The sequence below is a fragment of the Macaca nemestrina genome, chromosome 17 (genome assembly GCF_043159975.1).
Source record: "Macaca nemestrina isolate mMacNem1 chromosome 17, mMacNem.hap1, whole genome shotgun sequence".
Lineage (NCBI taxonomy): Eukaryota > Metazoa > Chordata > Mammalia > Primates > Cercopithecidae > Macaca > Macaca nemestrina.
Genome location: NC_092141.1, coordinates 68,044,935 through 68,058,686, shown reverse-complemented (window position 1 = coordinate 68,058,686; position 13,752 = coordinate 68,044,935). Strand labels below are relative to the sequence as shown.

Below are 13,752 nucleotides of genomic sequence, written 5' to 3'. Positions count from 1 at the left end.
CGAGGTCAGGAGATCGAGACCATCCTGGCTAACACGATGAAACCCCATCTCTACTAAAAAATACAAAAAAAAACTAGCCGGGTGAGGTGGCGGGCGCCTGTAGTCCCAGCTACTCGGGAGGCTGAGGCAGGAGAATGGCGTAAACCTGGGAGGCGGAGCTTGCAGTGAGCTGAGATTCGGCCACTGCACTCCAGCCTGGGCGACAGAGTGAGACTCCGTCTCAAAAAGAAAAAAAAAACAAAAAAGTGGCCAGGCGCGGTGGCTCACACCTGTAATCCCAGCACTTTCAGAGGCTGAGGCGGGCGGATCACCTGAGGTTGGGAGTTCAAGACCAGCCTGACCAATGTGGAGAAACCCTGTCTCTACTAAAAATACAAAATTAGCCAGGCATGGTGGCACATGCCTATAATCCCCGCTACTAGGGAGGCTGAGGCAGGAGAATGGCTTGAACCTGGGAGGCAGAGGTTGTGCCGAGCCAAGATCATGCCATTGTACTCCAGCCTGGGCAACGTGAGTGAAACTCCATCTCAAAAAAAAAATTATAAACCTTCAGTTTTTATTAATTGACAAATAATAATTGTACATATTCATGGGTTGCTTAGTAATGTTTCAACGTATATGTAATGTTTCAACACATATAGTGATCAGATCAAGGTAATTACCATATCCATCTCTGTTCTACTTTTTAATTCTATGAGATCAACTTTTTTTTTTTTTTTAGCTTCCACATATGTGTGACAACCTGCAGTGTTTAATTTTCTGTTTCTGGGTTATTTTACTTAACATAATGTCCTCCAGTTCCTTAAAATGTTTAATAGATCCTTCTTTCAAACTAAAAGCATATCTATATACTTGTATAATATACTGATTAAGTATGTGTATTTTTGAGGCCATATTTTTCTTACTATTTATGTGACGTAATGAAATTATATTTAAACTCTGTGCCTCAGTATCCTTATCTGTAAGATAGAGATAAGAACAACTTAGAGTTGTTATGAGGAATGATTGAGTTATTACCTTGGAAATGCTTGAAGGGATGCCTAGCACATCAGAGATGCTCAAGAAATCAATAAATGATGACGCTATTACAATTATTCCCATTTTCTAACATTTATATTAAAAAGCACATGCTGGGCATAGTGACTCACACCTGTAATCCCAGCACTTTGGGAGGCCAAAGCAAGAGGATCTCTTGAACCCAGGAGCTCAAGACCAGCCAGGGCAACATAGGAAGACCCTGTCTCTAAAAAAAAAAAAAAAAAAAAAAAACTTAAAAATTAGCTGGGTATGGTGGCACATGCCTGTAGTCCCAGCTACTCAGAAGCCTGAGGTGGAAGAATCTCTTGAGCCTGGGAGATCAAGGCTGCAGTGAGCTGTGATCGCACCACTGCACTCCAGCCTGGGTGATAGAGCAAGACCCTGTCTCAAAAAAACAGTATCCCCTTTTTATTCAGTTTGGCCCTGGGGGTCGTTTTTTATTTGTTTGCTGTGGAGTAGGTTTCATAACACAGTGTAAGTATTTCTTGCTCTCCAAATCTGTTGAGTTCTCATTTTCCAGTAGCAACAGTTTAGATAGCAAGAGATTACACATTGGTGGGGCACAGTGGCTCACGCCTGTAATCCCAGCACTTTGGGAGGCTGGGGTAGGTGGATCACCTGAGGTCAGGAGCTTGAGACCAGCCTGACCTACATGGTGAAACTCCGTCTCTACTAAAAATACAAAAATTAGCTGGGCATGGTGGCACACGCCTCTAATCCCAGCTACTAAGGAGGCTGAGGTAGGAGAATCGCCTGAACCCGGGAGGCGGAGGTTACAGTGAGCCAAGATTACACCATTGCACTCCAGCCTGGGCAACAAGAGCAAAACTCCGGTTTGGGAGAGAGGAAAAAAAAGAGAGATTACACATTGTCTGAATATACTTGTCCCTGAGTTGAGGATAGCTATTAGCTAGGGTTTGGATAACAAGGACATCATACAAATAGGTATCTGATTCTGTTTAGTTCTTGATTTGGAATTTAAGGATATAGTGTACACTGTATAGTGTACACACTACAAAAATTGCAGGCCAGATGCACAATGGCTCACATCTGTAATCCCAGTACTTTTTGAGGCAGAGGCCAGAGGATCACTTGAAGCCAGGTGCTCAAGACCAATCTGGTCAACATAGCAAGACTCTGTCTCTACAAATTGTTTTTTTAAATCTGCCAGCATGGGCTGAGCGCAGTGGCTCATGCCTGTAATCACAGCACTTTGGGAGGCCGAGGTGGGCAGATCACAAGGCCAAGAGATCAAGACCATCCTGGCCAACGTGGTGAAGCCCGTCTCTACTGAAAATACAAAAATTAGCTGGGTGTGGTGGTGCATGCCTGTAGTCGCAGCTACTTGCAAGGCTGAGGGAGGAGAATCACCTGAACCCGGGAGGTGGAGGTTGCAGTGAGCCAAGATCGCACCACTGCACTCCAGCCTGGGCAACAGAGTGACACTGTCTCAAATAAATAAATAAAATTAGCCAGCATAGTGATGTGCACCTGTAGTCATAGCTACTCAGGCGGCTGAGGTGGGAGGATTGAGCCAGAAGTTTGAGACTGCAATGAGCTATGATCATGCCACTTCACTCCAGCCTGGGCAACACAGTTAGACCCCACCTCAAAAAAATAAAACTTTCAGGCAAGATCATCAGTTTAAAACTATTGAGGCTCCTTAATATTCCTTTTGTCAAAGATGAAAGTGCTCAGGTAACATTATGACCGTAGTACTGAATGCCCAGAAACTGCCACAAAACCAAAGCAAATGCTTGTTATGGTACCCAGGAGATAGGCATGGACTTTTTAGTTTATATGATAGACATACTGACCACAGACTGCCATAAGTAGCACAGTGGAAGTTTCTGTGTTTAACTCAGAATATGCACATTTTTAAAAAATGAAATTTGAAAGCATGGGGAAATTTTAATTTTTTTTTTTAGAGGTGGGGTCTCACTAAGTTGCCCAGACTGGTCTTGATATCTTGGCCTCAAGCAATCCTCCCACCTCAGCCTCCTGAATCACTGAGATTACAGATGTGAGCCACCCTTGCCCAGCAAGAGTTTTTCTTTAATAGAATGAAATAAAACCGATGTGAATACATGTACAGCCATACATTAGATAACATACTAATGGATAGAATGATAAAATAAGAAATGAGATCTGAAATATAGTAATGATGCGCTACTTCAGTTGTAACATAAGTCTTACTTTATGAACTTTTTTTTTTTTTTGAGACAGAGTCTCGCTCTGTCACCCAGGCTGGAGTGCGGTGGCGTGATCTCAGCTCACTGCAACCTCTGCCTCCCAGGTTCAAGAGATTCTCCTGCCTCAGCCTCCTGAGTAGCTGGGATTACAGGCGTGCGCCACCAAGCCCAGCTAATTTTTGTATTTTTAGTAGAGATGGGATTTCACCATGTTGTTCAGGCTGGTTGCGAACTCCTGAGCTCAAGCAATCTGTCCGCCTTGGCCTCCCAAAGTGCTAGAATTACAGGCATGAGCCACCGCGCCCGGCCTGTACTTTATTTTATTTTATTTTTTTTGAGAGGGAGTCTCGCTCTGTCACCCAGGCTGGAGTACAGTGGTGTGATCTCGGCTCACTGCAACCTCCATCTCCCAGGTTAGAGTGATTCTCCTGCCTCAGCCTCCCAAGTAGCTGGGATTACAGGTGCGTGCTACCATGCCCAGCTAATTTTTGTATTTTTAGTAGAGACAGGGTTTCACCATGTTGGCCAGGCTGGTTAGGAACTCCTGACCTCAAGCAGTCTGTCCACCTTGGCCTCCCAAAGTGCTGGGATTACAGGTGTGAGCCACCACACCCAGCTTTTTGTACTTTAGACAGCTTAAGAAAAAACAGTAATAACTGACTGGTCTTGGGAATTTGGCAGGTTAACAGAATGAGTCTTTGCCTAACCTCCTCTGAGAAAGTCGCGTTTGTTAGTATAGGACTAGGGAATATGACCACCACTCACTGTCTTTGAGACCTACCTATAATGAATGATAGGATATAAGAGATTAGTATTTTATAAGGTTTATGGAATGTAGTCCTAAACCTGCTTTTTCTTTGCTTTTTATTTTTCTAAAATGTCATGTAGTGCACCTGGAAGTGGTCCCATGTTCAAACCAACCACAGTGGCTGTAGATGAAGAAGGTGGAGAAGATGATAAAGATGAATCAGCTACAAATAGTGGCACAGGTGCCACTGTTTCTTGTGGCCTGGGATCTGAATTTTCCACAGATAAAGGAGGCCCTTTCACTGCAGTACAAATCACTAATACCACTGGACTGGCCCAGGCTCCTGGGTTAGCCTCCCAAGGCATCAGCTTTGGCATTAAGAATAATCTGGGGACCCCATTGCAAAAATTGGGAGTGTCATTTTCTTTTGCCAAGAAGGCTCCTGTCAAACTCGAATCAATAGCATCAGTTTTCAAGGACCACGCGGAGGAAGGGACCTCTGAAGATGGAACAAAACCTGATGAGAAGGGTTCTGACCAAGGGCTGCAGAAGGTAGGAGACTCTGATGGGAGCAGTAATCTTGATGGTAAAAAGGAGGATGAAGACCCTCAGGATGGAGGGTCCCTTGCCTCAACATTATCCAAATTAAAAAGGATGAAGCGAGAAGAAGGAGCTGGGGCTACGGAGCCGGAATATTACCACTACATCCCCCCAGCACACTGCAAAGTAAAACCTAATTTTCCCTTCCTACTTTTTATGAGAGCCAGTGAACAAATGGAAGGTGATAATAGTACACACCCAAAGAATGCCCCAGAGAGTAAAAAAGGCAGTTCTCCCAAGCCTAAAAGCTGCATCAAGGCGGCAGCAAGCCAAGGAGCAGAAAGGACAGTTAGTGAAGTCTCTGAGCAGCCGAAGGAAACCAGCATGACCGAGCCCTCAGAACCAGGAAGCAAACCTGAGGCAAAGAAGGCCTTAGGAGGGGATGTAAGTGATCAGAGTTTAGAGAGTCATAGTCAGAAGGTTTCAGAGACCCAAACGTGTGAGTCCAACTCTTCTAAAGAAACCTCTCTGGCCACCCCAGCAGGGAAAGAAAGCCAAGAAGGACCCAAACATCCTACTGGTCCCTTCTTCCCAGTTTTGAGCAAAGATGAAAGCACTGCCCTCCAGTGGCCATCAGAACTATTAATTTTCACCAAGGCAGAACCCTCCATTTCATACAGTTGTAACCCTTTATATTTTGACTTTAAACTTTCAAGGAACAAAGATGCCAGAACTAAAGGGACAGAAAAACCAAAGGATATAGGAAGCTCCTCAAAGGACCATCTCCAAGGCCTAGATCCTGGTGAGCCAAATAAAAACAAGGAAGTGGGCGGAGAGAAAACAGTACGTTCCTCAGGAGGCAGAATGGACGCACCTGCTTCAGGGTCCGCCTGTAGTAGCCTGAACAAGCAGGAGCCTGGGGGTAGCCATGGGTCTGAGACAGAAGACACAGGGAGAAGCCTTCCCAGCAAGAAAGAACGATCTGGGAAGTCCCACCGGCACAAAAAGAAAAAGAAGCACAAAAAATCCAGCAAACACAAACGTAAACACAAGGGTGACACAGAAGAGAAAAGCTCTAAGGCAGAGTCGGGGGAGAAGTCTAAGAAGCGCAAGAAACGAAAACGAAAGAAGAATAAGTCATCAGCCCCAGCAGATTCTGAACGAGGACCCAAACCAGAACCCCCTGGGAGTGGCAGTCCTGCACCTCCAAGAAGGCGGCGACGAGCTCAAGATGACTCCCAGCGGAGATCCCTCCCAGCTGAAGAGGGGAGCAGTGGCAAAAAGGAGGAAGGTGGGGGTGGTAGCAGCTCCCAAGACCATAGTGGGAGGAAACACAAAGGTGAACTTCCGCCTTCATCCTGCCAGCGAAGAGCAGGCACCAAACGGAGCAGCCGGTCTAGCCATCGGAGCCAACCCAGTAGTGGAGATGAGGATAGTGATGATGCTTCCTCACACCGACTGCACCAGAAGTCTCCATCCCAGTACAGTGAGGAAGAAGAAGAAGATTCAGGCAGTGAGCATTCCCGCAGCCGCTCAAGGTCAGGCCGGCGCCATTCCTCACATCGTTCTTCTCGGCGTTCTTACTCAAGTAGCTCAGATGCCTCTTCAGACCAGAGCTGCTATAGTAGACAGCACAGTTACTCAGATGACAGCTACAGTGACTACAGCGACAGATCACGAAGGCACTCCAAGCGCTCCCACGACTCAGATGACTCAGACTATGCCAGCTCCAAACATCGATCAAAACGGCACAAATACTCATCTTCTGACGATGACTATAGCCTCAGTTGCAGCCAGTCCCGAAGCCGATCTCGGAGTCATACCAGAGAGCGCTCAAGATCCCGGGGCCGCAGCCGAAGCAGCAGTTGTAGTCGTAGTCGGAGCAAGCGGAGAAGCCGTAGCACCACAGCCCACAGCTGGCAACGGAGCCGGAGCTATAGCCGGGACCGCAGTCGCAGCACCAGGAGCCCTTCCCAAAGATCAGGCTCCAGGAAGGGATCATGGGGTCATGAGAGCCCTGAGGAGAGGCATTCTGGGCGTCGGGACTTCATTCGTTCTAAGATCTACCGCTCCCAGTCCCCCCACTATTTCCGATCAGGCCGGGGAGAAGGTCCTGGGAAGAAAGATGATGGCAGAGGAGATGACAGTAAAGCAACAGGTCCACCTTCCCAGAACAGCAACATTGGCACAGGAAGAGGGTCAGAAAGTGACTGCAGTCCTGAAGACAAGAACTCTGTTACTGCCAAACTGCTACTGGAGAAGATTCAGTCAAGGAAAGTGGAGAGGAAACCTAGTGTGAGTGAGGAGGTGCAGGCCACCCCTAATAAAGCTGGGCCCAAGCTCAAGGACCCCCCACAAGGTTACTTTGGGCCCAAGCTCCCCCCATCTCTTGGCAATAAGCCTGTCCTTCCACTGATAGGGAAGCTCCCAGCTACCCGAAAGCCCAATAAGAAATGTGAAGAGTCTGGCTTGGAAAGAGGGGAAGAGCAAGAACAGTCAGAGACAGAAGAGGGGCCCTCAGGGAGTAGTGATGCCCTATTTGGGCATCAGTTCCCTTCAGAGGAAACAACTGGCCCCTTATTAGACCCACCCCCAGAAGAGCCAAAGTCTGAAGAAGCTACTGCTGATCACCCTGTGGCTCCACTAGGCACCCCAGCACACACTGACTGCTACCCTGGGGACCCAACCATCTCCCATAACTACCTCCCCGACCCCAGTGATGGGGACACCCTGGAGTCCCTGGATAGCAGCAGTCAACCAGGCCCTGTGGAATCCAGCTTGCTGCCGATAGCACCAGACCTTGAGCATTTCCCCAGTTATGCACCTCCCAGTGGGGATCCTAGTATTGAGTCAACAGATGGGGCTGAGGATGCTTCACTGGCCCCCCTGGAGAGCCAGCCCATCACCTTCACCCCTGAGGAGATGGAGAAGTACAGCAAGCTCCAGCAGGCTGCTCAGCAACACATCCAGCAGCAGCTTCTGGCCAAGCAAGTAAAGGCCTTTCCAGCCTCAGCTGCCCTGGCCCCAGCCACACCAGCCCTGCAACCTATCCACATTCAGCAGCCAGCTACAGCCTCTGCCACCTCCATCACAACTGTTCAGCATGCCATCCTACAACATCATGCTGCCGCAGCTGCTGCCACCATTGGCATTCACCCCCACCCCCATCCCCAACCACTTGCCCAGGTGCATCATATTCCCCAGCCCCATCTGACCCCCATTTCCTTGTCCCACCTCACTCACTCAATCATCCCTGGCCACCCTGCCACCTTTCTCGCTAGCCATCCCATCCACATCATTCCCGCCTCAGCCATCCATCCTGGGCCTTTCACCTTTCATCCCGTCCCACATGCTGCCCTCTACCCCACCCTACTTGCCCCACGGCCTGCTGCAGCAGCTGCCACTGCCCTCCACCTTCACCCACTACTTCACCCCATCTTCTCAGGTCAGGACCTGCAACATCCTCCCAGCCATGGCACATGAGTTGGGGGATGGGATCCTAGGTAGGGTCAGGGGAGGAGACCCATAAATGTTCCCTTGGGGCTGTTGAGCTATTAATACCAGCAAGTAGAAGCTGGGATGGGCAGTGTCTGACAGCCAAAGAATTGAGTTTTGGCTCACAGGGGTGGGTTTAGATTTGAAGTTTGCTTTCAGTTTACTATCAGGGATTTCTTTTTCCTGTCCTCCTCTCAATTTGTCCCTCCCTCTCCTGTGTTTCTAAGCTAGGGAACACCAGTAAGTGCTACCCACCCCTCTGCAGCAACATCTCCAAACTGTCAAGTTTAGATAATCCCCTCCTCCCTCTGCTTTTTTCCTCTGCTCTTCCCTTCTATAAATTTTAAAACATTTTCCTCCTCTCTGGCCAGTGGGTTGTCACCAAAGCACTTGATGTGGGCCCATCTGGTCTTGCCTTCTCAGCGCCACAGGGAAGGCCAAGCTGTTCTAGTGGTGGAAGTGCCACCACTTTGGGATAGTGTCTTTGACATCCTTGGTGACGTTATGTTATCCCAGGTGAGGTGGAAAGAGTCTCACCTGGAACCTGATATAACTCAGGCTGCAATTCCATCCAGTTCCCACATCAACGGAGCCACACATTTGGCACTATTATCCTGGTGTCCCTCATCCCAGAAGAGGCATCTCCATATCCCAGAAAAGAAGATCCTATCATGAATAAAAGCTGTGTGGAACATAGAGTTGCCCATGTGCTTTCCCGGAGAGGAGCTCATGTGTCTGAAGTGAAGGGTATATTTTCTTCTGTTGTGTTGATGTTTCCTTCTTAATTTATAGGATTTTTTTTAATGTAAAAAATTGCACTGAACTCTATAAACGTAAATGCTGCTTTTTGTAGCTCATATAAAAAAGGTTCCATATTTGTAGTATACTGCAATAATATTTTTTACATCCAGCTCTTTAAGTGATCCTCGTTCTGGTGGCTTTGTGTAAATATGTTTGCCCTAGTTGAATTAAAAAACTTTAAAGGTTATAAAATGAAAACAAAAAATAAAATATTTGTTTTCTGCTAGATGCAAAACTGACTAAGCATGTATATTTTACCAAGCTTATGTATTTTTTGAAGTTATGAACTATAAAATGTTAAAACATTTTTTGCTGGGACAAAATGTTAAGTAATTTGCAGTAAGTAGTGCCCCCAGTATTGGGATTTTTGAGCTAATGGGCAGCAGTCAGCCGGGGGCTTCTGAGGGATACTCATCTTTAACAGTCTCCCTCATGTACTTTTGCTGTTTTACACGGAGAAACAGGTGGACCCCACAGAGGAGAAGGAGGGGACTCAACAGCTTTATTGTCTGGAAGCAGTGAGATTTGGTGATTGTCTGGGGGGATTCCTGGGTTTCCCTGGGTACCTTGTTCAAGGCAGTCAGTCCATTTGCCTTCCTAGTACTTAGCCCCCTCTGACAATTTTTTTTTTTTTAATGTGCCTTTTGGGTTGGTAGAAACTGAAGCAGAAGTAGGCTGGAGGATGAGTTGGGACAGTCTTCTTCCTTTTGTTGGGAGGTGAGCACACTTACAGATACTTCAGATTATTTTGCTTCATAGTTTCCATGCCCTCTGCCCAGCTCAGTTTAAACAGTAAACGTTCCTTGTTTCTTTTCTCCTATGACACTGACAAGAGGAATTACCACCTCAGCCTCTTTTGCCCCTCTTCTTGCCTTTCACCCAGGCTCTCAGCCCCAATTAACACACTGACCCAAAGGGGCTTGTATTGCAGGTCCCATCTCCTTTGATGAGGTTAACAATTCCCTCTTTGGCATTTTCCTAACTATTCCTGTGGCTAGAATTGGTTGGTTGGTCACTTGACAAGAAAAACCATACTTACCTGGACCAGGGCTCTGTGTTCCTGCCTTCTCAAATTCTCAGAAAAGTGTTAAGTTTATGAAAAGAAAGTGGCAGGCAAGCGCACTCTTGACTGCCCTCCCACCCTCCTACCTGTTCAGTGCTCCTTGTCTGATTCAGAAGCATCACTTCTTGTATAACTGGCACTGGAAAAAACGAAATCATCTGTGTAAGTGAAGGGACTCATTTTTCTTTGCTTTCAGCCCATGTAAATAAATAATACAGTATTAACATTTTTGTGCTGCTTCCCATTAGCTTGTAGATTGAGCCATACTCTGGCTGCCTCTTTACCTTCCTCGGGGCATTTTCTTTAACTTCCAGAATAGTGATTTTAAAACTTAAAAAAAAACAAAATAACCTATCCTTACTTACAAGCATAACAGATTGTATTTAACTTTATCACATATGATAGAGATATATATGCTGTAAAATGAGGGAAAGGAACTTTCTAATAAACCAATGATTTGTGGAAACTTAGCAGAGTCTGTTGTAATTTTTGCCCCATCCACTCAAAGTTGGGTAGGGTTGGAGGTGTGGGTTATAAATAACATCTTGTTTGCCGGGTGCGGTGGCTCAAGCCTGTAATCCCAGCACTTTGGGAGGCCGAGACGGGTGGATCACGAGGTCAGGAGATCAAGACCTTCCTGGCTAACACTGTGAAACCCCGTCTCTACTAAAAAAATACAAAAAACTAGCCGGGTGAAGTGGCGGGCGCCTGTCATCCCAGCTACTCGGGAGGCTAAGGCAGGAGAATGGCGTAAACCCGGGAGGCGGAGCTTGCAGTGAGCTGAGATCCGGCCACTGCACTCCAGCCTGGGCAACAGAGCGAGACTCCGTCTCAAAAAAAATAAAAATAAAAAATAAATAACATCTTGTTTGAAGTGACCAAGGAATAGATTCCTGTGAACCAGTATGAGATGTTTGCAGTTGTGCTTCTGAAAGCTCAGGCTATGCAAAGAGAGGAAAGATGATGGTGTGGGAGGAGGTAATAGTAGTTAATTTCTCTCAGTTGTAGGTAGATGTATTGGAATGTATACCTCCTTTCCACTTCCTCTTTCCCACAAGAGGAAAGATTTCCTTCCATTTTAGGTATATAATCTGTGTGTAGTAGAATATATGGTGTATATCTAGGTGCCTACTAAATGGGTGTGGAATTTCTGGCTTTGAATTTTAGGATTTTGGATTACTTTAAGGGCACTAAGATGACAAGAATCATCTGCCGGACTTTCATCCTCCAGGTGGAGTTCTTTGTGCCAGTCTTCAGTTACTCTCCTAGCCCTTTAATACCACTACAATGTTTGAGCACCTCTACTTGGTATAAGGAAATATGGCTTAATTGTTACTGAGAAGATAAAACCCCTACTCTTCCATATCAAAAAATCACAAAAGAGGCAGGGAAAATTTAGCATCGAAAGCTACCATAGAGTTATAGTGATAAATTAGTTTTCCCTCTCAACCTCAGCCTTTCAAGAAGAAAAGGCTTTCTTTCCTACTCTCTTTTGATACATTTCTTTCCTACTCTTTGATACATCTGTGTTCTCCCTTTGATTAAAGAGAAGCTATTCAACTTGAACCTGGGTTTGAGTGCTCAGATCTGCCTATATTCCTAAAATAGCAAAGATCCTTACCCAGAAAGAAATGACCACCTTGGCCTGAAACATGAAAGTACTCCCTCTTCACCCTTGATGACTAATTCAGGCCTCGTCAGCCATTTCCATTCTTACTTGCCAAAGACAGCTTCACTCACTTCTACCAACTCATATCTCAATTATTGCAGCATTTTCCTCGGTGGCCTTCCTGACTAGAACCTAATTCCCTGTTCTGTGTAAGCTTACTGGCTTTTCAGAATCTGAATGCAACTCATTCTGTATTCACTGCTTCCCAGTAAAACTGTGATCTCTGAGAGAACAGGGAGTGATTCTTATATCCCCCCCGCAGCACTCAGTGTATCTCGCGCTTAATACATGGTAAACATTTTGATTATATGTTCAAGAATATGAGCAAAGTGGCCAGGTGCAATGGCTCATGCCTATAATCTCAGCACTTTGGGAGGCCAAGGCGGGAGAATCTCTTGAGCTCAGGAATTCGAGGTCAACCTGGGTAACATAGCAAGACCCCATCTCTACAAAAAAAACTAAAAATTAGCTGGGCGTGGTGGCACAAGCCTGTGGTCTCAGCTATTCATGAGGCTGATGTGGGAGGATTGCTTGAGCCCAGGGGTCAAGTCTGTAGTGAGCCATGATCAGGTCACTGCACTGCAGCCTGGGTGACAGAGCGAGACCCTGTCTCAAAAATAAAAAGAATATGAGCCAAGTACAACACCATTAACTGAGGATTGTGCATCAGAATTGAGCCAAAAAAAAAGTTCAAAAATGCGTTTTTTGGTTTGTGGTTTGTGTGTTTTTCTTGAGATGGAGTTTCACTCTTGTTGCCCAGGCTGGAGTGCGATGGCGCAATCGTGGCTGACCGCAACCTCCATCTCCTGGGTTCAAGCAATTCTCCTTCTCAGCCTCCCAAGCAGCTGAGATTATAGGTGTGCACCACCACGCCCAGCTAATTTTTGTATTTTTAGTAGAGACAGGATTTCGCCATGTTGGCCAGGCTGGTCTCGAACTCCTGGCCTCAAGCAATCTGCCCACTTTGGCCTCCCAAAGTGTTGGGATTACAGCTGTAAGCCACCATGCCCAGCAAAAAATAAAAATAAATAAATTGTTTTTAAGGCATAGTCTTTCTCTTGCCCAGGCTGGAGTGGAGTGGCAAAATCATAGCTCACTGTAACCTAAAATTCCTGGGCTCAAGTGATTCTCCTGCCTCAGCCTCCTCAGTAGCTGGAACTACAGGTGTGCACTACCATGCCTGGCTAATTTTAATTTTTCTGTAGACACAGGGTCTCACTATGTTGCCCAGGCTGGTCCCAAACACCTGGCTTCAAGCAATCCTCACTTTGGCCTCCCAAAGTGCTGGGATTACAGGCGTGAGCCACCACACCTGGCCTAAAAATCTTTATAATTTTCTTTTCCTCTCTTTTTTTTTTTTTTTTTTTTTTTGACAGAGTCTCACTCTGTCGCCCAGGCTGGAGTGCAGTGGCATGATCTCGACTCACTGCCACCTCTGCTTCACAGGCTCAAGCAATTCTCTTGCCTCAGCCTCCCAACTAGCTGGGATTACAGGCATGCACCACCACGCCCAGCTAATTTTTGTATTTTTAGTAGAGACGGGGTTTCACTATATTGGCCAGGCTGGTCTCGAACTCCTGATCCACCCACTCGGCCTCCCAGAGTGCTGGGATTACAGGCGTGAGCCACCGTGCCTGGCTAAAATCTTTATGATTTTCCATCTCCCATGGATTAAAGTTCAGATTCCTTAATACAGTATTCAAGGACCTTCAGTAATTAGAACCCCCAAGCTTTCCTTTCCCACCTTGCACCTCAGTCCACCCCTTTAAGCACTCTGCTATGCTGAGTCAACTACTTGTCCTTCCCCACCTCTGTGTTCCTTTGCTGCTCTCATGTATTCTCTATGCCTAAAAACCCTTTCATTCTCTAACAAAAGGCAACTTGAACATGAGTTCAAGTGCAACCCATGTTTGAATCTTAGTTTTGCCATTCGTTGGCTGTGTAAATGTGGGCAATTCACCTAAAACTCTTGTGCCGCAGTTTTGTGTTTATAAAATGGGCATTAATAGTACTTATTTCCTAGGGTTGTTATGAGGAACAATGATAGATGACTTTGGTAATCTGTGTATTTTTCAAGGTATGCTTTACTGTCTCTGCTGCGGTTATGTGTGTTCATGTCTTTTTTTTTTTTTTTTTTTTTTTTGAGACGGAGTGTCGCTCTGTCGCCCAAGCTGGAGTGCAGTGGCCGGATCTCAGCTCACTGCAA

At 46.2% G+C, this 13,752-nt stretch overlaps 1 protein-coding gene across 11 annotated transcripts in view; it reads left to right on the top strand.

The window, feature by feature from the left end:
* LOC105469019 (G-patch domain containing 8) overlaps positions 1 to 10,347 on the top strand; it is a 105,686-nt gene extending 95,339 nt beyond the window's left edge. For all 11 annotated transcript variants that reach the window (XM_011719531.2, XM_011719539.2, XM_071083256.1 and 8 more), the window contains one exon: positions 4,119 to 10,347. In XM_011719531.2, the coding sequence (XP_011717833.2) occupies positions 4,119 to 8,001 (3,883 nt within the window). In that variant the 3' untranslated portion in view covers positions 8,002 to 10,347. The remainder of the gene's footprint in view (positions 1 to 4,118) is intronic.
* The last annotated feature ends 3,405 nt before the right edge of the window (positions 10,348 to 13,752 follow it).